Below are 25,722 nucleotides of genomic sequence, written 5' to 3' on the forward strand. Positions count from 1 at the left end.
TCATGCTACAGTCAGGTACTGGTGATAGAAAAGCCCAAAAAGGCTTGTAGAAAAGAGGCAAGCAGCAACCCACCAGGTAAGGAACGACAGGAGTCCCCGAAACAGGAGAGGAGTGAAAATATTCTTTAGGCTTCCCAAAGCCATTGTTATTTGTACTACGGTTACTTTCATCTTTCCATCAGCAGGTACAGATTCAGAATAAGCTGAATTATGAAGCAAACTGTTTTCTACTGGAGTGTTAGAACTCAGCTCTGGGTAGATGCCCCAAGAATAATTACCTGTTGAAATAAAGAATTAACAAATTTTTATTAAATTAAATTTTCTTCATTCTATACACTGTATTGTTTTATATATTTTTTAAACACACATACACAAATATTTCTAACTTAGTAAGAACTACCTGTTTTGCTCCCCATGGCTCCCTGATCACTCTAGTAACCCATCAGGATAGGATTCAACCTACTTTTTGACATACTAACATCTACATGTGAAACGGTTGCCATGGGACTCGTCAGTACCTGGTATGATTAATCTCACTAGATATAGATGTCTGCTTCAGGATGAGATGAATCACAGCCTAATGAAGCCTCTCTCTCTCAGCTGACATTTTGCAAAAAGAATGCCATGATTGCATGGCAGGCTGTGAAAGACATCCCTCGTAAGGAAGTAAAAAAAACAGTGATATCAAGTCTCCTATAAGTGAAATGAATCTTCTATTTCAATTTCTTTTCAATAACTCACTGAAAATTGAAGAACTGGGGAAAAAAAAAAATCAAATAGATAAAAGACTGTATCAACCATGCCTTATACAGCTCACTTAAAATACTTGAAAAATATGAATATTTAACTAGAAATAAAAAGCTTCATTTGTTGTACTACACAATTTCTCAGAAATAAAGCAATCAAATTAGCATATCACTGATAGACATCAAAAGCAGCAAGAGAAGATGATAACTTACAAACTATAGATCAGTATGTTTTAAATGACAGAAAACAACATTTTTCTGTATTGCATTACTCATAAATCCTAATTCTTTACAGCAACTTGAAAATATAAGAGTCCTGTACAGAACAGATTTGCCCATCAAATTTTGCCTACCTAGTGTTTTCAAAAGCAGAGTTGTGTGAAGAAGCATTACCAATGGTGCAACATACTGCAGTGCAATTACACAAAGGTAATAGAATACTCGAGCCACCTGGGAAGATAGAATAAAATCATTTGAGTTCAGAGCAAACCTACATGAACATGCAATTCATTAAGAACAACACACACGCACAAATGCGATTTTAAGTTTTCTACCATGTTTCAGTGTTATGACCCACCGTTTTCAAAATAACTAATGAAAAACAAAAACCCTAGCTGATAAGCTCATCAAGGCACTTAAAATTCCGAGCGGAAGCCGTGAAAGAAAGTAAATAAAAATATCTGTTCAGTTACAAAATTTGAAAAAATTCTGCTTATGAACATTGCATATCATTGTTCAAAGATTCCTATTTCACTACACTAACAAAAAATTAGTTTTGACTGTAAATCAAAACTTTTGTTATTTACAAAATAAATTCCACTACACAAACAAGATAGTTAAAATCCCAAGTTTCACCAAAAGTAAACAAAAATTTGGTTAAAAAGGAAGACATGTCTTTCCCAATGTAAAATACCAGTTTTAAAAACAATGACAAGAGGATTTTTCATTAGCAGATAATCGATAACAAACTATTTAAAAGGTTTTTATTTCTTATATACATTATTACTTCTTGAAACCTACTCAGATTTATCACTCTTTCCTCCCTGTAATTTGTTCCATATTTCTCAATATTTTTGCATTACGTATTTCATATAAGCTTTTGACCTAAAAGAATATATCAGATAAAGAGGAGAAAAAGTCATAAAAATCAATAGAAAGCAAGCCATGAATTAAAGCTAATCAGATTTTAGAAAATACAGAATACAGGGTGGCAAAAAAGATGAAGACAGACATGACATTTTTGGAAGTACCCCTAAAACATGTCAAAGGGCTTTGAGATGAGCAAGCATCAAAACCTAGCATGAGAAAAAAATGCAGTAAGACACTCAGAAAGGAAGTATCGAAAATACTGTAAGATAAATGATGAAATACGATAAAAAGAACAAGTAAGAAAGTAATGGTCACCTTCAAGGCAGACAGGAAAGATTTTACGGGCAAGACTTCAGAAGAAAAGGCTAATATGGTAATAAAACAAAACTGTATTTAGTGGCCATGGGTTTCTTAAAGAGAAGACATGTATGTAGTGGATAAACAGACTTATAGAAGACATTTTTGTTTCACAGGTAAGATGAAAGCCTACAAAACTAAGATGCCATCTTCTGTCATACAGATCCATCATAACCAGTCGTCACTACCTGCATTTCCTAACATTTACTACAAAGCCAAACACTATTCACTAAACATGTGAAATAACTACAACACAGTCCTCTACTAACAGTAAGATATCCGGTGGCAACAAAGACAGAATTATCAGTGACAGTGACAATTCTAAGACAGGAGTCCTCATCCCATGGCATATTTCAATATTCCTTGTGGAATACACCCCAGATCAGCAACATCATCAGACAGCACTATCACGCAACACTAGAAATCTAAGTTTAATTTGCAGGTAACATGCAACAGTGTTCTACAGCAAGCTTACAAACTTCTACCTTGTCAGTTTGATCTTTTTCATTAAAAAGAAATAATCCAGTCTTTCCTAACATTTTTGACAGTAACAAGATAGGTAGTTTTGTTGTGAGGCTGGTGCATCAGAAGAGTGGTCTTAGAGAACTAAATACATCTTATCCCAAAATATAACTAATCTATCTTAAATTTTTGTCTCAATTGAGAAATAACAATTCTTTCTAAACTCAAATTCTTCCTATTTCTCCCACAGTACAACAGTTAATTGCCACAGAGCCTATGCACTCCATAGCTTATATCCATGCAACAGAAACAAGAGAAGCATACTGTCTGCCATGGTATTTTTAAAAAACACTTCACAGCGGGATGTCTTCCAATAACACATGAACAGTTTAAGATAAAGTATTTGCATAATATGGTTGACATCTCTGCATATTTTGGTTTAGAGAACTTCTTAGCGCTATTTTTGTAGAAGAAAGCTTCACCCAGATTTCAGTCCTGGTGCCCCAGAAGACACAAAAACTGGAAAAAAAGCACATTAAAAAGAGCAAGCATTCCAAATGCAACCTTAGTCCCACTGTACTTACCATTTTTTGTAAATCCACTGTGCTTATTCTGCCAGCTTCCTTTTTCATTTGATCCACACTTTTCTGAGCTAAATTCAGATAGGCCTGCAAATGACTGCGCATCATAGCCAATCGTAAAGCACACAGCAGGATTATAATCCACAATCTCATGGTGTCAAATGTGTCTTCTGACATTCTGTAGATTAAAAAATAAAAAGCAATGCACATCCTGTAAAGAAATCTTCAGGCATGTGGTCAGAAACACTTAATGAACAATTCACAGTTACAAAGTTAATGTGCAAATAAGTATTTGTTTCCATCCATTTCTCTTTGTACTATTACTTCTCAGCAGCCCCAATACAGCATTAAATTTCACTTACTTATGCAAACAATAACAGCTCTTGAATGACTAAATTTGAGTAATGTACACAGAACATTACAAACTTTCAGGTAGCTCCAGGTTTTGAGATACATACAGTTCTAGATAGCAAATGGGAATCTCAGAAGCCTTAGACACCTTGTTACAGCATGATCATTTTAAGATAAACTAAGAAGTAAGAAGTAAAATGGAAGCAAAAAAATCTGTATTTCCAAATTTTATGTAATAAACTGATGGTTACAAAGTTGTCTTTCAAGCATCTTTTAGATCTACAAGGCCTGCTCTGAAATTACTGCCTCCTATTTTACTATGTTGGTGCACAATGTCAGAGGCAGATGTTGGTGTCATGGAAATAGAGGTTGAACCTTCCCACCAATACACCACTATATTTTGTTGCCATGAGACAGCCACAGAAGGCAGTCTGACAAAAAAAAGCATCTGATACAGAAATGCATATGAAGCAAAGGTGTGTCACTGAATTTCTCCATGCAGAATAAAACTGACCCACTGACATTAACTGACACTTGCTGCACGTTTATGGAGACAAAACAGTGGAGGTAGCACAGTGAGATAGCAGAATGCCCCAGCAGTGGTGACAAAGGTGTGAAAGACTAGCCATGTTCCAGACAGTCATGCAGATTTTTACTGAGCACAGCATTCCAGCCCTTGTTCATCAGTGGTGAAAATGTATAACTGATGAAAATGTGTAACTGGTAACTATGCTGAAAAACACTGTTTTGTAGCTGAGTATTTGCCCTATTAAACAGTGTTACTGTGATCTTTCTATTTGTTGTAGTTCCCATGGAAATAAATAGGAGGCATTACTTTCAGAGTGACCTACGTATTAAGCAATAAAACTGACAGCCAAACATATCAGTTATAAGCCTACCCAATTACCATTATTCTGATTTTCCTAGACTAAAAGCAATAGTAACAACCATCTATTCAGTAGAAAACAGTATTTTATAATATAGCATCACTCATGAAAATCTTCCATTTTTATGCTTTTAAGTATTTTATCTATTAATGAAGCAAAATTAATAGCGAAGCTAGGCACTACACCTATGATTTTGAAACACCTCTCATCATACTAAGAGCCTTTGACCAGTCCTCATATCTATGCATCTCATTTGACTTCAACACAACCACTCATTTCTTAAACCAATATGTAAGCTGTAAGGTTTTCAACGGGAAAAACAACCCATTAGTCTGCCAAAGAGATGCCAGCACATAGTGGCTTTTCTAGAACCATCAACTCAACACTGCGATTCATTCTCCCTCTGAGACAGATGAGCTCTAAAGAGCATACTTTCGATGACTCTCGATACACAATTTCTAGTCTTTCACACCACTAAACTTTCAGAAGGCACTGCTCAGACTGATAGCTTTACACTGAATAACCCCAGAAAGGATTTAAAGGGAATCTTACAAAGGTATGCTCTCTTTGCCCAAAGGTGGGTTCATAATGTAGTCCTTAGTGATTGGTTTTACCCATAGAAGAACCATAAATAAAGGTGCCAAGAAGTTTATATGTAGCAGTGTTCTGAAAAAAAAAAAGGGAGGGGGAAGGAAGTTGTTAAATGCAAACAATTACCGTACTGTTGAAATTGGCAACAAACTCAAAAAGATAAGTCCAAGTTTTAATATAGTTGAGACAAAGGTAAATAATGAGATTACTTCTCTATTTTTAAGATAATGACTTACATTCTAACAAAATATTGTATACTGTGAAACTGTGGTTTTAAAAGCGCTCTTTGAAATAATTCTTTTTCTAAACACTTTAACAATCTAATCAAAGGAATTAACTACATGCACCATATCACACTATAGAAAAGACAGTTGTTTAAAAATTTCATACTACAGCATAACACCAAAGTGCAGGAGCTTTTACAGTTTTAATCTAGGCAGTTAGCATCTTAGATGGATAACTTGTCACTAATTTAAGACTTTTTGTTTTATGAAAAAGGTACTTAGATTAATTTCCATTATCTATACAAACCAGGGGAAATTTGCATTCAATTAAAGATACTAACAAAAAAAATACAATGTTTAAAAAGCAAAGTTTAAAGTACTTGTTTAAAGTACAAAACTACACTGTCTACATTGTTAATTTAAAAGGAACTCAACATATAAAACAGTAGATTTTGAAAAAAGAAAATATTATTCTGGAGTTTTCTCTGAAATTAACATATTTCTTTTATTCCTCCTTTGGACCAATCTGAAGTCCATACCCCAGATTTACAATTCTCAAATAAAATAAGAACAGTTGAAACTTCATCTTGTGATCTGGTATTTTTTACTAGTGCAATGTTTCTTCTCTAACAGAATTGGCTCATGTATATGGCCATCTCCAAAGATATTTCCTCTAAACTATAAAAAAAAAAACGAGGTAACCAAAAGTTATTCTGAAATACTGTACTGATTTCAAGCAATCAAGCTTGCTAAACTCATTCTATACTCACTAAAAAGTTGGAGTGTTTCAGAAGCAGTTACAGCATCACTTAAACCATTGGTTTCAGATGAAGAAATAAGCAGTGTAAGTTTTCAAGTACTACTAGGGAGAACAACAACACCAAAGAGCAGTCCAGATTATCTTAGTAACTTGTGAGAACATTTTACTTGAGCTTCTAGCTAAAGACATCCTACTAAGTCAATGGACTGCAATGTACCAAATGATGGCAAGACTCCCTTTCTGCTTATTTGAGTAGAAGGAAACAGGTTGATGGATTCTTGTAACAGGTTCTGGAAAATGACTGTATGAAAATAGTACAAATTAAGACAACTCTAAAAAACACACAAAGAATGATACTGCTCACAAAAATCAAACTCACAAAATTAAAAGTGACATTATTTTTCTCCTACTTTTCTCTAAAAATTCATTCCCTGTATATACATCTGTGGAAGAATAATGTTAATTATTTCAACCACACTATTCAAGTGGTAGCTACTTATGTGGGATATCAATGTTTTCTATACATCTCCCATTTTATAAATATGGCTTCTCCTCTCTAGTTTCTTCTACCAAGTATAATCCCACGTTTGACTGCAAAGAAAGGCATTGTTTTCCCACTTCCAATTTAAAGAGCATTACAGCAGTTACACTCACACTCATTTCCTATTCCCTTTAGTCACTGCCAAACAACTGCAAACACTAAGCAATGATCTGCTCATTGACTAAAACACATCACAAAGAGCAAACACTGATCTCTTTAGGGCCCACTGGAAACTTCCAATGATAGCTCTTTGTTTTTAACTCCATTACCTATTTACAGTGCTGACTGATCAACAGTATAAGATTTTTCTTTGTTTTACATTTTTTTGGCTTGAATAGGCAAAATATTAGTAGACATTAAAAAATTGGTTGGTGCTACATAATGCTATCTTCAACAATCAGATTTAATATTCTGTAAACATCAAGACAGACAAGATTTATTTTTCAAAACCTCATACCAGTAATCATCAATCAACCTTTTAGATCTTATCAATCAAGTTCTGTTTCAGAGATTTTATATTCCTGCAGAGAATCTCACATTCACAGATCAGGGAATATGCTGGAAAATTACAACATAGTAGTAGAAAAGGCACAAGAAATTTTAAAATATTTAAGTACATAAAAATGAAAAAATGAGCACTTTATTTGCCTGATAAGAACAGACTGAGAGTTGGTCACAGCCTACGTACAGACAGAAATTTAACAGCAGATAAAGCAGGAGCCAAGACCCTGCAGCTCTAACTGCATGCATTCATCTACAAAGAGCTCAAATCTAATGCAAAGTACTTAGTTAAATATTTACGAAGAGTGAAGGACTCAATTTAAACACAGCTAATTTTTTAAGTTGAGCACTTAAACAGATTTCAGTTTATGCCGAAATATTTATTATATCCAAAAACATAATCATAGAATGGTTTGAGTTGGAAGAGACCTTGAAGATCATGTGTAGTTCCAACCCCCTTGCTACAGCAGAGACATCTCCCTCTAGATCAGGTTGCTCACAGCCCCTTCCAGTCTGGCCTTGCATGCTTCTAGGGAAGGACATACACAGCCCTGCTAGACAACCTGTTCTAGTGTCTCATGATCCTCACAGTAAAGAATTCCTTCCTGATATCTAGTCTAAATCTAGCCTCTTCCAGTTTAAAACCATTTCCCCTCTTCCAGTCAGTACATGCCCTAATAAAAAGTCCCTCCCCAGCTTTCTTATAAACCCCCTTCAGGTACTGGAAGGCCACTATAAGGTCTCCTTGGAGCCTTCTCCTCTTCAGGCTGAAGAGCCCCAAGTCCCTCAGCCTGTCATTGTGGAGAGGAGATTCTCCAGCCCTCTGATCATCTTCATGGTCCTCCTCTGGACCCACTCCAACAGCTCCGTGTCCTCCTTGTATTGGGGGCCCCAGAACTGGACAAAGTACTCTAGGTGGGGTCTCACAAGAGCAGATTAGAGGGACACCTCCCTCGACTTGCTGGTGACATAATGTTTCTCTCAGCAAAGTGGACAGACTAAATCATCACAATGGCCTATGCTGTAACATCTGTGTATTAAATATCAATGGCCAAGACCTACAAAAGGCATCTGGTGCTCCTCAGTCAACAAGAGAAAGCTGAAAAAAAAAGTTAAGTCTAAGAAAACATTTACTGCTCAAGAGCAGCTGCAAAATAAAATGTTCCTTTAAAGTCATATTAGCATCTGACTTTTTAAAATATTCTGAGTCATAATGTAAGAAGCACAAAATATTGTAAAATGAAGTATTATATGCTAATTTCTATATCTATTAACAGAAGTTTTCATTGAGTTTTATATTCACTTTAAACATTTTTCCAGTTAGCTGCCCTTCTAAGGCTATTTCTTCCTTTTTTTTTTGTCTATTTGTATTTTTTGTGGGTTTTTGTTGTTGTTGCTGTTGCTGTCTGTGTTTGCCTCTGGATCTTCCCCTATGTTTATCAACAACAGCATGATGCTCATCTATTGGGCTACTGAGGAAAATAAAAAGTCTGTGGCTGTATGTCTTCTTCCACTTAACTTCCCAAGAAACATGACTGAGGAAAGAAAGTATTATGTAGAAACATTCCTTGTGGTGCTCTAATAGGAGGAAAGGAAAGAAATATTCCTGTAACTGGGACTCTAAACACAAGGCAAAGAATGAAAGACCGTCAGAGCACAGGTTGACCAGAAAAGAGGCAGGTGGCAAGTCTGCTTGAGATACAAAATGCAGGCAGCAGCAGAAGTCTTAGTCACTACCTTCGTGTTGGAATAGCTCATTTTATTTCCAGACATCAAAGACTTAAGATTGAGTAGCATATACCTATGTGCACATATTTTTTCTTACTGTGTTATTTTTTCTGTTGCTAAATTCAGAGCATCCAGATGCATTTGAGCCAGTCGCAAGCCAGGGAATGTCAAAAAAGCACCAATAAGTGAACACAAAACAGCCAGGAACAATTTGAAGGTTAGTTTAGACACAGGACCCCTAAAAGAAAAGAGAGGAAATAAGCATTTTCTTGAGGAGGAAGTGAATGGGCAGGGTATCAGTGATTATGTTCAACAGTATCTAATATTTAATCAAAAAGCAAAAAGTATTGTACAGTTTTAACTCGGGAATACCAGCATCATTATAACTCAAGCAGGCACCAAAACAAAAAATAAGTCACCTGTTTATTTAATAAAATGAACAGAAAACCTTCCTATTAAAAATACTTCCTAGTGCAAAAAAATCTCGTAAAAGATGTTAAATTTGTTAGTACAATAAAACAAAAAAAGAGTAACTTTATATTAAAATTAACAACTAATTGTAAAATAAAAAAGCTACCAGAATGAAGTCAGTGGTTATTTTTTTAAGAGAACAGATATATCACAATTTTAAATTTTCATAGTCAAAATCAATGTTTTTTAAATTCTAAATATAAATATATATGTTAGCTGCATTCTCCTTTTACCCATTAAGGAGCTTTGTCAAACTTATTACTTTTTTTCCCACAGATTTATCAAACACATACATGTACCCAATTACTTATGCCTCTTCCAAGTAGCCAGTATTGTTTTTTTTTAATTAACTATGCATTACACCACAATTACTGAAAAAAGTACTAAGGATTAAATGAATTATGGAATTAATAAACTGAATTACAAACATACATACATACAAAAAAATCAAAGGACGTAACAGATTAAAGAAAAACAAAAACAATTCTAGTTATCCACGTAAGCTTCAGACTTGTTAGTCCACAACCTCAAACTACCAAAAGACACCACTGTCAACTCAGTCATTCCTATGAACAGCCAAAGCACTGCAAAAGTTTAAAAATAAAGGAACGTTAACAGAAAAATTAACAAAGAAGTTAGTAAAGTCGTAATAGCTTAGGTAAAACGGAGTAAAGAAAGGTTAAGAAATACATGGGATTCAGTTAAATGTTTCTCTGGTATTCCTACCTAAAAATGATATATTTTCTACGTAGGCATATTAGAAAGATCTGTTCCACAGAAATAAAGAAATTCCATAGTTCTGGCACAATACTTGAGAACTCCCAACTTAGAAATTGAAAGTTTATCCCTCACAGTAAGGATATACCCCATAACACATGTCAGCAAATGTGTAAGGACAGAGTTGTACTGAAAGTCCATTTTACAATACACAAAGCCTATCCATGACAGTGGTTGTGTACACAAGTAAAATAACAAAAATGGCACACTCCTTTCATAGCCCATACAAAACTTGAGATATCCTGTAGCAAGCAGATGTATTTGTGAAGGAGGAAAATACTACAGAACTTGAAGATGTGAATAAAAGTCAAAATTTCCTCCTAAAGCCGACTTCATCGCAAGCTCCATCTGAAGTGTCTGAAGCTTTTTTGCAAGTTCATCTGCTTACATACCATAGAAACAGCAAAAAGATTTTTTTGTGTGTTAAATAGCTCCTTCAGCACTGCAAAGATTGCTTAAGAACTGTCATGAAAATTGTACTTCTGAATTTATTTTTTTAAATGCTACAGCCAAACTACCAGGTTGGAATCTATATCTAAATTAAAGAGAAAACAAAGATACTTTGAAATATTGATGGATTATTCTCACTAATACACCTCTTCACATTTTTTTTAGCAATTATAAGCACGTACAACAGCACAATATGCGAGACAAATGCTTGCTAAGAAAATCCAAGTGGTTCAGTTATAAATGCAAACACAATGTAAAACACTGTATTTCCAGGACTTACTGGGATTCCAAACCCTGCTTTTCAAGGAACTGCATAGCACTTTCTGAGAAATTTGAGAATCCTGCGGAGACACATAGATTATATTTATTTTATCACAGTAAAAACAATACTTCCCACCCCTTCTTCCCCCCCACATAATAATACATCTTTTGAAAAGTGTTCATCTGTTAGGATAATTCTTTCATGCACTGATTACGCCACAGTACAATAAAACTCGGATATTAAGTGTCTTTGAAAATACCTATTTGATACTTGAGCATTTCATGAACATTAATGGAATTAACACTGATGCTTACAGACCAAGTACCTATTCTTTTTTCTTTTTTTTTTTTTTTTTTTCAGTGAAGGCAGCTCACTGTGCAATGCAAGGCAAAACAGATTAAAAATAAAACTGGAAGGCAAAAGTGAACAAAAAAAAAAAAAAAACCAAGCCATTTTACACATCTTAAAACAAAGCAGGAAAAATAGACAGAATATCCTCCAGAAACAGTGTATCACATAAGTTAAAGTGAGTTAAAATTAACAGATATATTCTCAAAAATTTCTAAAAGACCTGAAATAAATCTTTCTGGTCATGCAATAAGTAAGACTGTTGCAAATACTAAAGAAGGGAGTTACCTGATTCCAGTCCAAACTCTAGATAGTTTTCTGTCACAATCAAAATTGCCATTGCTTTCACAAAGAAGAAAAAGCCAAATGTGACACAGACTGATCTTTCACCTCCTTCCTCTACTTTGAAGTAATGAGTGGTCAATGAAAATAGTACCTTACTACACAAGAAAAAGGTCAAGGAAAATTAAATTGGAAAAATAACAATATTTAAAAATTGCAAAGCTGTATTTTGATCATCTTCACTAAGGATGTTCTACGCTGAGCCAATTCCAGGTTAAAGGACAGTGTAAAGCAGTGATTAAAAAAAATTATGTAGCTAGGAACACACTTCTCTGCAATATCGTTTTAATTTAGGCTTACTTACTGTCAATTGTAGCAATACTCCCTACCATGGGTTATCTTATTTTAATAATAATATATAAGAATATCTGGCTGGAATTACCAGCCAGATGACGTGGTGGATGCCCTATCCCTGAAGACATTTAAGGTCTGCAATCTGAGCAACTTGTTCTAGTCGTAGATGTCCTCATTAATTGCAGGGGAGTTGCACTAGATGACCTTTAAAAGTCTCTTCCACTTCTAATGATTAGAGCACAACTGCAGTATTTGATAGAGCATATTCTCAACTACAAAACACTATTTATCAACAAAGTCACTACCATTAGTTACGTATCTTCACCCGCAATGAAACACCCTGCATGCTAAGCTCAGAACAATCTGCACCAGTGAAAGTGATGACTGTGGCTGTCACCACTGCTAAAACATACCATCCACCCCCCACATCCACTTTTTGGTCTCCATAAACAGACATCAGTTAATGTCAGTGGTCGCCATTTGTTCCACAGGAAGTAATTCACTGACACATCATTGCTTCATAGGCAATTTCACGTCACACATCATTTGTCAGACTGCCCCTCTGCTGCCCTTTGTCACACGGTAACATGTAAAGGGATGCTGGTACCAATGTTCAACCTCAACCGTCATACCACCAACATCTGCCTTTGACACTGTGGACCAACATAACAGAAGCAGCCCACATAATTACTGACATCCTTCTGCACCCATGTTCTCAGTTGAAATCAGTCAACCACATTTTTCCAATACTTAAGTCACGATGAATAATTTCTGGCCCTGACATACTGAATGACTAAACAGTTTGGTAGATTTTAGAAGAGTTTCAGCAGCACTGAGGCCTGATATCATAACACAAGAACACAGAAGTTTTCTCCTGAAATCACAAAGATTGTTTCCCCAATAGCACAGTATTATCACTCATTGCATAAAAGCCCTTCAACCCAGCTGTAAGCTAGGAGTAAGTCACATTAATATGTTTATGTAAGTGTCAGCTCTAATATAACAAGTCTAGAATGTGCTGCTCAGTACTGCAGACTTCTGTATCACTACCTAAGCTCTCAGACTGCGCAATGGTCACAACGCTTCATTCCATCAGTGCAGGAACCATACAGTCAAATAAAGTCAAGCTCTGTTCAATATTAGAGAGCAGTGATTTCACCAGGATTTCTACAAAATCATCTGCTCTGCAGAGAAGCCTCCCTTAAAAGTAAAGTCTGTTTACTATTATGTGAAAAATAACAAACAAGCAAACAAAAAAACAAAACTCCAGCAATATAAGTTGTACGAAGTGGAACACGAATAGTCCTAACTAGAACATTTCCCTCATACAACTAATGAATGACGTATTACCAGGTTACAAATTACACATTCCATTGCGTAGGATTCCCTACCTCTAAAACTATCCAAAAGATAGAATTTTTTTCTGAACAAATTAAAACCCTTAGAATTTAGGCCTCGCTGTTTGACAACACATTCAAAACAAAAGGACACTCTTGCATACAAGTTTCTTGTTTCCTGGGATTTGTTTCTGAAGGTTTGGTCCTACATACGATGCCATTCTTCCCCTGGCTTTTCCAGATTTGCTTGTTTTAAGAAGTCTTATGCATCTTAAATTTTAACTTCTCTTTCACTTTTTCTAACTCCTACAAACTATTAGAAATCCTTAACAATTATCTCCAAAGTATATTATTACAAAAAACTAAGAAGAATATTGGTTCTTTAGCTAATACATACCCACGCAAATGCAAAAATATTAAAACATGAAGTTAACTAGTAAGTTACTAAATAAAATTTAGCTTCTGGTTGATGATTGCTTGCTTTTAATAATATCCTATCTGATCTTACAATTTAAAAAGTCAAAGTACTTTTACACATCATATCAATATGTGCACCAAACTTAATTTTCATCTAGTACAACAGGTTCTTTCACACAGAAAAATTATTTGCTTCTGTATGGGAACTGCTGAGTCACGGCCTGAACTCTGATTGATCACCTGAGGCGAGCCATGAGTCAGCCAGAGGAGCACAGGTGAAGGCAATTCTCCTGTGCTGCTGGAAGGGGTGGAGCCTGGCTGCACCTCCTCTAGACCTATTTAAGAGCTGACTAACAGTGGGGAAGGATCTCTTCTGGAGTTTTGTAAGTGAGCCCAGGACAGGGGTAAGCTTTCTATCTATTCTCTTTTTGTTATCATGATCTGCTTTGCCTAACTCTTTTTTGTAATTATAACATCTTAATATTCACTGATTATATAGCTTCCAACAATGGATAAGAATCAACTGTCCATGCCCATAGCAGAACTTATACTTGAAATCTGACATATAATTATGGGATTTAATAATGTATTTCAAGATGTTTAGGGTGTGAAATGTGCTTCATGCCAGTGTTTTGAGAAACCACAAATTAACTGCTCTTTCTCTTATCAATTCTAACATATACAAGTTTCCCCTCTATCATTCTTCTCTTTCTGCCATGTCGAAATGTTGGTAAGAAAATACAACTGATGTACTTCTGACATGCAGGGAACATTCACTCTGTTACAACCTCCTTCAGGTTCCAATATGCAGTGAGACCTCAAATGCTTGAACTGAATAAGACAAAGTGAAAAATGGTGGTTTAGGCTCAATTTATATAAAAATAGGTGGTGAGAAAGAAGCAATCAGAAGAAGACCTTGATAATTACTTGTATGTTCATACTACTAAGACAGAAAACTTGCGCTGCCGTGTAACTTAATATTTTTAAATTTCTACAATTGGTTTTGCTCCGAATTGACTAAATGAAAGTAGTAATTAGGACTGCCTTAAAACACCACTCTAAGAATGGAACACTGCAGTTGTCTTTCCTATGAAATCTATGCCAATGTATAATTCACAACCACAGTAAAATTATTTAAGCTGGTTATGCCTGAAGTCTAAAAAAGGAAGCAAAAAGGGCACTACCACCAATAAGCTGAACAATGTATGAAGCTTTTTTCCCCATAAATTCATTAATCTCATTCTCCTTCTCATTATGGGAATCAAAAGAGTTGGTTTTCATCAATTATTTTTAATAATGTCTTATTCTCTCTGCCAAGATTCCTGACTTTGCCTAACCAAATAATAATATACAAAAAAGGGTGCCTAGTTATATAGCTATAACATCACTAAAAGATGCACAAGAGCTAGATGCTGATTTTCTGCCAGCTATTTCTTTCCTTAACTTCATCAGCTCTGTCACTTAAGTTAGTACTCATGACCAGGAAAATTATGCATTTCACTTTCACTTCAGGCTAGTCAGAAAAGGAATTTGTCCTTACTGTGAAGGTACAGAGGAACAAATTTTGAATATATGTGTGTTATATCTAACTAAGCATTTGATCTGTTTGTCAGTTGTGTGGTACCAAAGGAGTTGCACAGCTTTATTTTCCAGCTCCTCTCTCGAAAACCTATGCTTCTTGAGAACCTTATCTGATTATTTTGCTTCATTACCTCTCCTATCTTTAAAACCCAACTTTCCTCTCCAAAGTCTATGACTGGTATGTGGAAATTAATTATTAATTATAGTGAAACCATGCACTGTCTTTTCTACCAAATGCAAACAGGACAGCTACTACTTCTTATGGTTCAGTATTGCTTGTTTCCTAAAATACTGTTTCTTTTATTTCCAGAAGAAAATGTTGCTTTTCACAGACCACTGAAAACACAGTACCATTTTAGCTCCTATAACTGTCTATACATTTTATTTTGCACTGAATCTAAGGGAAATAATCTTTTGAATTCTGAAGTTATGAATTCATGCATGCAACTTTGCAACAAATGATGATTTACATTATTGTATTACTTAGTTCAGAAAGTATGAGGTTAAACATAACAGAAAAGCCAGGCAGTAAACTGCATGCTTCTTCAAAAATTACAATCTGCATGGACAGCAACATTTGCCCACCCTGACAGTCAAACATTAGCTCAGAACAGCTACACATTACATTAATTCTATACTCACAGAGCTGTATTTTTTCTATAAATGGTTTGGTATAAATGTTTATATGCTATTTATATCAGCATAAAGAAGCATGCTACAGCATATACATTTCCTGAAAATGATGCTAGCTACAATTCTTTTTCCAAATGGTAAATTTTATGTATTCTCTAAAACAACAATAGAGAGTTTTCTATGAACTGCAGCATGATGGAATTGGTAGAATGATATAAGAAAACAGAAAAGGATACACTGCAAAAGCCAAGACAAGTAGACACCACACTACACTGATATTCATTTCTTGTGAGGGCTTCACAATGCTGTAATACACTTCAGTCACCACATACACAACTGTAGCTGCAACAGTGAAATCCACCAACCACTGATATTCAGGAAAGTAATGTAATGCTGAAAAATACAAGTTTGCAAACATTACAGCTATGATATATATCATATACAGAACACAATAACAATCAAAAATTGTTTTCAAGTAACTGATCTAGACATAACAAGATTATGGAAGTTAAGATCATCGACAACAAAAAAGGCACACTTTTTTTTCTATTTGATAGCCTCTCCTTTTAATTTGTATTTCTCTCTTCACCTTGGTGAATATTCTGGGTTGGTACTAAGCAATTTGATAAGGTTACAAGATTTTATTTAACAAGATTTTTTATTTTACAAGATTTTATTTAGCATCTCATTGATCTAATTAAAGATTATAACCAGTTTAGATATCAATATCATGATAGAAAATGGCTCTTTCCTTTAGTTACAGTTCTAAGGGTTCAAGATTAAAAGGTTACTGGCTATCACTTTATATAAATAATATATATTTATATATTCTCCAAAAAAAAAATCTAAGCCATTCAGAGTTTGCTCAACGTTATTAACATCTTCTGCACGGTAATAAACCATTGACTCCACCTAAAAATTCTGGGGATCATACTGGCAGGCTGGGTTATTTACAAAGAGGGAGCTCCCGAGAAATGTGAAGAACAATTCATGATAATAAAGCCCAGCCTGTCTCTCCCAAACACATTACCTAGATCATGAGAGTTAAAAAGAAAGAAGCACAAACACTACGCAGCGTTTGTCTGCTGACTAAGAGATAGCTGATGACAAACACAACATACTGGTTAAATTAAGGTATTTCCAAGTCCTATACTTATTTTGAAATAATTACTTTTATTAGATTTAACATGCTTGTACGCTTAGTTCTTTAAAACCAGTTAAGTTTTCAACTGCATTCATATCTATAAACACTCAGGAAGACACTTAGGTGCTGTATACAGCACCTGCATATGAGAACGTAAATAAGGAAAAATATATAGCTTACGTGCATAGGAAAGTCTTAAGGTTACATATGTAAAGAAAGTTGGTTATCATTAAGGAATCAAAAATTATTATTTTAAAAAATAAGCAACTTTCAAAACATTTAACATTGCTTGTTTCTGCACTGCCATTTTTGGCACCTAAGCATTTTAAGTCAGTTTTGTTTGTGTAGGTCTAGGTTTCAATGCAATAGTACATTTCATATTTTAGGCCAGCAGAAAGCATATGTTTCAAGATCAGTCAGTTACCATTCTCTCATACAAAGACTGTTTCAAATAGACCGTGATGGGATCCTTTCTGTGTTGTCTGATACTGCTTTGGATGCCTGAATGCAACAATTTTTGCAATCTCATTTAACACTTTGTATCGGTTGTACTCCAAAAATATGTTCCAGCATTTACTGCAAATAAACACTTGATAGAAAATACCACGATATATTTGATATACTACATCACTGTCAGCATCCTTATTCTTACCAATAGTGTCCCTTTCAGTCACAGACTTCGTTTCCAGATGAAGATCAATATCTTTTGGAATGGTTAAAGGCTTGTTTTCAATGTGACCATTATATTTTCTGTAACAGAAAATACATGTGTAGATTAATAAAATAAACATAGATTCCACAAAAATCAACTTTTCCTTTGTATGTATAACACCATTTCAAATTTAAGAATTCAGACTGCTATTCCCTTAACTGCAAACACTTCTCTCTAGTTTGCTAAAAGCAATAATTCATAAAGAGTTAAACAAGGCATGCCAATAACTACTGGGTTTATCTTGTAACATTCTAATACACTGTGGTGGTTATGCACATTGGTCTAAGTAGCTTCCATGCTGTATCAAAGTCATGCATTAAGACAGGAGCTGGTGGGTACTGTTTGCACCATCCCACTGTTAGACAGACAGGAATCTGTAATGATATAATAAGTAACCCCAGCATCAACAGTTATGAGTACCACTATAGAGAAGAATACATCTGTCCTGCCAAACAAATACCCTGAAGAAAATTGAAGCTGAAGTGATGCTTTCCAAATGAAGTCTAGGCAAGGTTCCAAATCCATTCCTCCCCAAAAAAAAACAGATTTCCCAAAATAGCATTAGGCTTTTAAGTTTGTTGCCTAAGCTAGATTAACCTAGATCCTTGAGGGATATATCCTATCAGCCATCAATAAAAGAACTGTAAGGCAGTTTTCTAATTTAAAAGGATGGCTGCAAAAATGGCTTTGACCTATTTCAATTCATATCCTGCTTGTATAGTAAAAAGTAAAAAAAAATAATTAAAAAATTAAAAATTAAAAAATTTTAAAAAAGTAAAAACAATTATCACTGTATTAATAGCAACCCTAGAGATAGAGTAGGCCTTGAAAAGAAATAAATACATCATGCTCTTGGGGAGGAAATAGACAAAACTATGCATACTCTGATGTTGAGACAGGGCAGGTTTCTGATTTTAGCCATTCCTGCAGAGCACAACAGATACACTGAGGCTTTAAGAAGAGCTGCAGAGAGATTAACTTGCTCCTATCATGTGTGCACAGGTGGAAAGTTTTTTATATGAAGGGAAAGACTAAGACAAAGGCTGATTGTCACATTGCTAAATCCTTCTTGGCTTCTAGCATTAAGCAATCTGGGGATAATCTAAGCCAGGTATTACATCTTCTGAAATATCTTTTTTTCTTTTCGACATTAATTTATTCAATCCTTTTCTGAAACACTCTGAAATTTGTTGACCTGCGCAGCTAATTTCACAATGTTTGTCCCACATTAAAAAAAACCCTGATAACTACCCTACTAAACTTCATTCAGCATCTTCTTGTACAACATACTTTACTACTTTATACCCACACACTGTGCCCACTCCATACATACCTGTGTCTTTGCATGGAAGCCTTACTTTTAGCTATCATCATTCCCCCTTTCTAGTTCCACTGAGTTATCTTCCAAATACAGTATAAACAAAAATGTAATATATAATTTGAAGCTTTTTTATGCTTCTCAAATTTCTGGTTACAAATAACAGTTTTGAACAATATGTTGCATGTTTCCAAAGAGATAAAGACCAGAAGGGCTACTTAGAGCAACAAGAGCACTTTTTTTTTTTTTTTTCTCCTGGAGCTTGGAAACTATGTCAACACCATTAACTTCAAAATCTTTTCCTGGGGTGCATTAAAAGGAGTATGGCCACCAGGTCAGGGGAGGTGGTCCTCCCCCCTGTACTCTGCTCTGGTCAGCCTCACCTGGAGGCTGTATGTAGTTCTGGGCTCCCCTGTAGAAAAATGACAAGGATTTCCTACAGAGAGTGTAGTGGAGGGCCATAAAGATGATAAAGGTCCTGGAGCATCTCCCCTATGAGGAAAGGCTGAGTGAACTTGGTCTGTTCAGCCTTGAGAAATGAAGACTCACAGGGGATCTGATTAATGTTTATAAATATCATAAGCATGGGAGTCAAAGAGATATGGCCAACCTCTTCTCAGAGGTCTGTGGGGACAAAAGGAAATGACCGTAAACTGGAGCATAGAAAGTTCTGCACCAATATGCGAAGGACCTTCACAGTGAGAGTGACAGAGCACTGCAACAGGCTGCCCACAGAGGTTGTGCACTCTCCTTCTCGGAAGACATTTAAGCCCACGTTGGTGCCAACCTGTGCAGTGTCCTTTAGGGTGTCCGCTTTGAAGGGGGGTTGGACTCGATATGCGGAGGTCCTTTCCAGCCCCTACAATTCTGTGATTCTGTGAAAATAAGCCATACTACAAGCTCATAATCCCCTAGAGGACTACAATAGAACAGTGTACTTTGCCAGATTTCAAAACAGCACCTCTGAAATCAGTGAAGGAAAGGTGGATTTTCCAAAGAAAGAAGAGTTACTGGTACATGAGCATTAAAAAGAAGTTTGTTCAACTATGAACATGTTTTTAAAGAGTCCTCTTAATTCACATGTAAGCTGAGAATACAACCAGAAAGAGTCAGTAAGCATTATTTCTTCATGTGATACTAGTTCTTACTATCACTCAAAGCACAAGAATTTTAATGGACAAATTGAAAAATGAGGACAAAAATCTAAAGCAACTCTCAAAAATGTGTCTACATCTAAATGAGGACTTGCCAATAACACCTTACTACTAATAACTGCCTTTTATAACTATTTTCTTGGTTACGTTTTAATGTATTATATCAATCTGATAATTGAGTGACACCAACAAAATCTGCACAGACACAAAACACTGCATCACATTTGAAGCATTAAATGTAGCATTTTAATAGTTGAAAAGTGATTTGTATTTATGTGCCTTCAGATACAGTTTCCTGCTACTTTTCACAGTACATTTTCCAAAGTTTGAAAAGTTAAAGCTTAGATATCAGTACAAATTAACATGCCATGTTGCTACTCAGTAGTGAGTATGCAATTGATCATATGTGAAAGTGAAAGTGAAGGTGCTTTGGAAAGCAGAAGATTGGCAACACTAAGAAAAGACATTAGCAAAGTAAAATTATTTTGTATAAGGCTCCTATTTATGGACTTAAAACATTTAGTTCTGTCATACCAATTATTTTAAATATATTACCGATTAGATGAACGCATAAAATGTAATGCTATTCACAGATCTTTTAACAAGTTGAAGGAAAACAAGAACGTTGTTAGATAATCAGTGTCTGAATTTAAGAGTATTGCGACAAATACGTCACAATATGAAAGAATGTGACATATGAAAGAAAATGAAAGATACTTACGTTAAGGGAACAACTTAAGTCTTTATCCAAAACACAACAAATAAGTTTCCTGAGTAACTTAAAAACTCCAGGAAAAAAAAAAAAAAGCATAAAGAATAGACTATACATGGATTAAAACAGGTGTTAGGAATTGTATATCAGTATTTCATATCAGAGTTAAAGGAAAAGGACTAAAGGAAATCAACAAGAAAGAGTGCATTTTGCTGTTTATTTTAAGCCCAGCCAATTCTGATTTTTAAAATTTATTTATCTTTCAATTACCACAACAAGCTCCACCACCTCATCATCACTCTTGGCTCTTGGGCAGTTCTACTTCTGGAAAGTCTGTTGGAGACCTTCATGACTGTATGTGAGAATCTTGTTTCCAGCTGAAGCTGATGAACATCTATCTCATCATTGCCAATTTTCTTTCTGCTAGGTTAAACAAGTCAAGCTGTTCCAGATGGCTCTTGTAAGACAAGCTGTTTCCTGCCTGATGCTAGTAGCCCTTCTGTTCACCTATTCAAGTCTGAATTTATTCTTCTTGAACATGAATGACCAGAACTTTTCACAATAATCACAACAAAATTCTACACCAGTGCTTCATGCAAGGGGACTAATACTTCCACTGGAACTCAATAAATTCCAGGAGCACATATACTTTTATCACAGCTGTGTAAACGAGTAATGATCCAGAACAACAATCCCATATCAAGTACATTCAAATCTTGCCTAAATATGAGGACCTTCAACCCTACAGAAGATTTGCTTTCCTCAGACTCCATGACACGGGTATATTGATTAAAAAAACCTCTGTAACCTAATTAGCAATTTCACAAACAACATTTAAGAACTGGGAATCATTCACTGCTGCACAATTTGGAAATTCTCTAGTAAAACAAAAGAACACAGTTCAGTACAGAGCTGTGATGATACATGTATTGCAGTCATATGCAACAAGCAGTTTTATAATCACAGAAGACAGAAACTGACCAAAGCTGTCATACAGATCATACCAAAAAAAAAAAAAAGTGTAGGAGAAAGGAGCTTAAAACAAATACTTACCTATCTTTCTTGCTTTTCCCTCTTTGTTTCCCCACAAGAATCCGTAGTTCTTCTTCAGTAGGATGTTGATACCATCGTAAACTAAAGGAAAAGAAAATCGCAAATAAAGCCTCATCAGCACTAGCAATGTAGAATGATTTAAAAAAAAAAAAAAAAAAAAAAAAAAACCACACAAACAAAACATAACTATATATAAACACAGATCTATATATATACTAAAATAGCAGTCATTTGCAACATCAAAAAAAATACCCTGCTTGGACTGAAAAACAACAACTGACCTTCACTTCTCTTCAGCACAAGTTACTTACCAGATACCATCAGAAACACATGCTACCCCTTCACAACAAATCCTTCACTTCTCAAAGCAGACAACTATTACCCAACTTTTTTCTTAAACGGTCAAAATTGTAATATCTGTATTTCCGCCCTAAGCAACATCACCCTTGTGATACCTTCAACACTTATTAGGAAAAGGACAGCAGCTTACAAAAGCACAGATAGGTAAACTAAATAGTTAAAATATGTACCTGCTGTCTATGAAAATATTTGCATATTCTACTATCTCTGTTATGGACTTCACACAAGAGTTATTCAAAAAAACAAAATTCACTAATTTACATGTAAACTGTACAATTTTCCACTTTCACACATAAATGCACCATCTATTTATTCATTTATTTAAAAGGCAAGTGGTGGCAAGGAAATTCTAAAGTGGGAAAAAAAAAGATGGCTCAGTCTCAGTAACTTTATTCAAACTTCTAAGCAAGAACCTTAGTAGCTCAAGCACAATCTTGTGTACAGCAAAGGTGAGGTGTCCTTCAGATTTTGGATGGCTGTCACTCTGATTCTTCTGCTAAAATGTTAAGGCAAAGAAGTCCAACTATGCACAGAAACATACTTGGAAAATTTATCAGTCTTAATGTATGAGTATTTTTCTTGAGAAAATACTTCTTTCTTGAGAAGGGCACTAATTTATGATACAGTTTAATACAACATAATAATGAAGAGAGAGCAATGGTATCCATAACTATTATTATTACTCAAGTTAGAAAATTTAGTATGCTAACACAAAACAAGAATACTTAAACCACAACTTGGCCTTCATTACACTACAAAAAGCATTGCAAGTAATTCAAAATTACAAGTAACAGAAGTAACAGTATACAAAAGGGTGTTGTTGTTGTTTTTTTTTTAATTTAATAAAGCTTACAGGTCTTCAATTTAAAAATCTCAAAAACAAAAACAAAAAAAAGTGAACACATTTTCATTTAGAGGTTGGGGAAAAAAAAAAAAGTTTGCATTTTCTTTAGTGAGTTTAAAACTGAGACAACTGATTACTCTGTAGCTTTGATAGAGTTTACTCTGAAGACCTGTACAAACATGCCCCAGTTAATTTGAATGATTGCCTTTAATGACTGTAGAACAGAGCATCACTTTTCTCCTGAAGTGGCTTGGAAATAGGACAAAAGAGGCTGAGAAAAGCAACATTTTGGTAGAGCAGACTTACTAACAAAAAACGCAAAGGCCTGGGTAGATACTTCAGCTGCCAATTCACTGTCTTCAAAAAATAACGAATGTTCATATTCTGATCAAGTCCTGAAAAGGTTTGTATTCCCTTTCAAATGTAAGTAAATTGTGTTTCAGCAGTTAAAGATAACCATCCACCCTACAAATGAAAAAACAACTTCTGTCTGTCTATTCTAACAACTATTTTAAATTCTGAGATGTTTATATTCCATTTTAATGGACACATATCGACATCTTGAAACCAGCTGGCCACTTGAAGGTTCTGCATTTTCCTCATAAAATGTTTACCTTCTCTCCTCTTTAGCAAGGACTACCTCCTGAAGATATTTCAGATTACTTCTTTAGAAAAGTCTCCCAACTCTTCCAAAGAAAAACATACAGGCCAAATAACTTAAATCGGCTTTGGTGATTACAATCTAGTTGAAAATAATATATTGACAGGAAAGGACAGAGATCTAGTAACTTTTCTTTGGAAAGCTGGACTTCACTGTGTGAACTTCACACTCCACCACCCTGCTTATGGAAGTCCATCTAAGAAAACACTTTGCAAATGGACGATGCTTAGGAAAATAGGTTTATATATGCTCATCAGATAAACTACAAAAAAAAAGTTTTCTTTCTGACATTAAAATTCAGATTCTTGTTTCAGTAAAGCTCCTGATGATTTTATTTCTGAAACACAGAAGTATTCACAGCTCTTTACAAAACTATAGCATTCAGAATGTTATTCATAATGACTGAAATTACAACACACTAGAATAGTTACCTTATAAATAGTATGCTGAAAAGCAACAATGAGATTTTCAAGGTTACTAACATGAAAGGCAATGAGACACCCAATGACCTCAGTGGGAGCATAATTCCAAAGCACTAGCGCAGAAATTCTGCTTTACGTACTTATCTGTATGCGTACAAAGATTAAAAACAAGAAAGGGTGGCCAAAAACGTATTTGAACAGCAAATCTTTCACTGGCACAACATTTGCCTTAGAATGTGAATACAGAGACTGAAAATGGCATTAGAATGAAGGACACAGGCATAATATTGAGCAATCCTTAAAAAAAAAAAAAAAAAAAAAAAAAGTTCTGAAATGGACATTGAGACAAATGTTTTAAATGCAATATAGAAAGTAGACTATATCATTTGAAATATAACCGATACAACACTCTGAGAGTAACACTATAAACAAGGAAGATACAAAGTTTCATACTCATTGAAAATTTTCTAGAGCTCACTTACAGTATAATATTCTTTTTAGAGAAAAAAAAAGAGGTTGTCAATACCCTGCAAGTGTGGTCAACAATGAAACTTCTCAAAACAGCTAGCTAAAAGTATGATTCCCATTTGCATCATCTGCACACTGATTACTGTTTTCCATTCCACCTCACCACTGTTATTGTGATACTTAACACACATTTATTTGTGTCTTAAGTGTCACATTAGTGACATTTTTTGTTGGCAATCATTTGGAAATTGAAAAGGGAAAAACAATGAAGAAAAAAAAAAAAAGGCACACCAAGATATTGAGGAGAAAAAAAGCAGTGGAAAACTATATAAGATTAGTTAAGATTATTTTGAAATACACTATCATTTAAGGAAACTCCTTTAGAAATCAAGGAGCAGAGCTGTTGTGTTCTCCAAAGTTTAACAATTCCAAAAGACATCATAGTATCTCCTAATCATTCAAAGTGTTTTCCTTCCCAGTAGAAAAAACGAAGCATCTGTTTCTTTCAATATTTAAGATACTTAATCATATTCAAAACCTGCCATTTTTATTTATAATGGATACTGTCACACAGGGAATGCTTCTCTTGCAACATTTTATACCTGTTTAAGCTATCATTATGAAGTCTATATTGAAATTTATAGTAGTCCTGTCCTATGAAGTTCTCAAAAACACGATTTTTAACAAATACCTAAGCACTCTGTTTCTGCAAGGCTAATCAGTACAATTGTAATAAATACTGAGAAAGAAGTCCTTTGATTCTCAACAGAATTTACTTTAGCTTTTCAATATTAAATTACACAGCTTGTACCTTTAGTAAGGTAAGAGCTGGAAAGAGCATTAACACAATTAACAGCAACAAGTCTATTCTTCTACACCTAAATACTTTGAACCTGCAAGTCAGGTGTCACTATGCTGAGTAAAGTTCAAGAACAGCAAGTAGATTAATTACTTTTCAAGACAAACCAAACTAGTAATGTTTCTACTGCAATGTGTAGTTGCTTTACCACATTCACACCCCATGTATCAACAGTTTCATATCTTACCTGCCGCTACAGAGAAGCCAACGAGCAAGAGAATAGTGAGGTATGATCTTCTGTATGACACTAGCCATTACCATGGTAACCACCAACTGCACACCTAT

At 34.9% G+C, this 25,722-nt stretch overlaps 1 protein-coding gene across 1 annotated transcript; it reads right to left on the minus strand.

Annotated features, from left to right (window-relative positions):
* TMEM161B (transmembrane protein 161B) lies at nucleotides 1-25,722 on the minus strand (the record flags this gene model as incomplete). Its single annotated transcript, XM_079548071.1, has 11 exons — nucleotides 25,625-25,722; nucleotides 21,824-21,904; nucleotides 17,527-17,624; nucleotides 15,967-16,123; nucleotides 11,415-11,566; nucleotides 10,797-10,857; nucleotides 8,916-9,056; nucleotides 5,026-5,139; nucleotides 3,239-3,413; nucleotides 1,100-1,196; nucleotides 1-278 (listed from the first exon to the last, which is right to left on the minus strand). The coding sequence occupies exons 1-11, from the start codon at nucleotides 25,696-25,698 to the stop codon at nucleotides 1-3; spliced, it is 1,428 nt and encodes a 475-aa protein (XP_079404197.1). The 5' UTR covers nucleotides 25,699-25,722.

This window comes from Tetrao urogallus (assembly GCF_951394365.1).
Source record: "Tetrao urogallus genome assembly, chromosome: Z".
Taxonomy (NCBI): Eukaryota; Metazoa; Chordata; class Aves; order Galliformes; family Phasianidae; genus Tetrao; species Tetrao urogallus.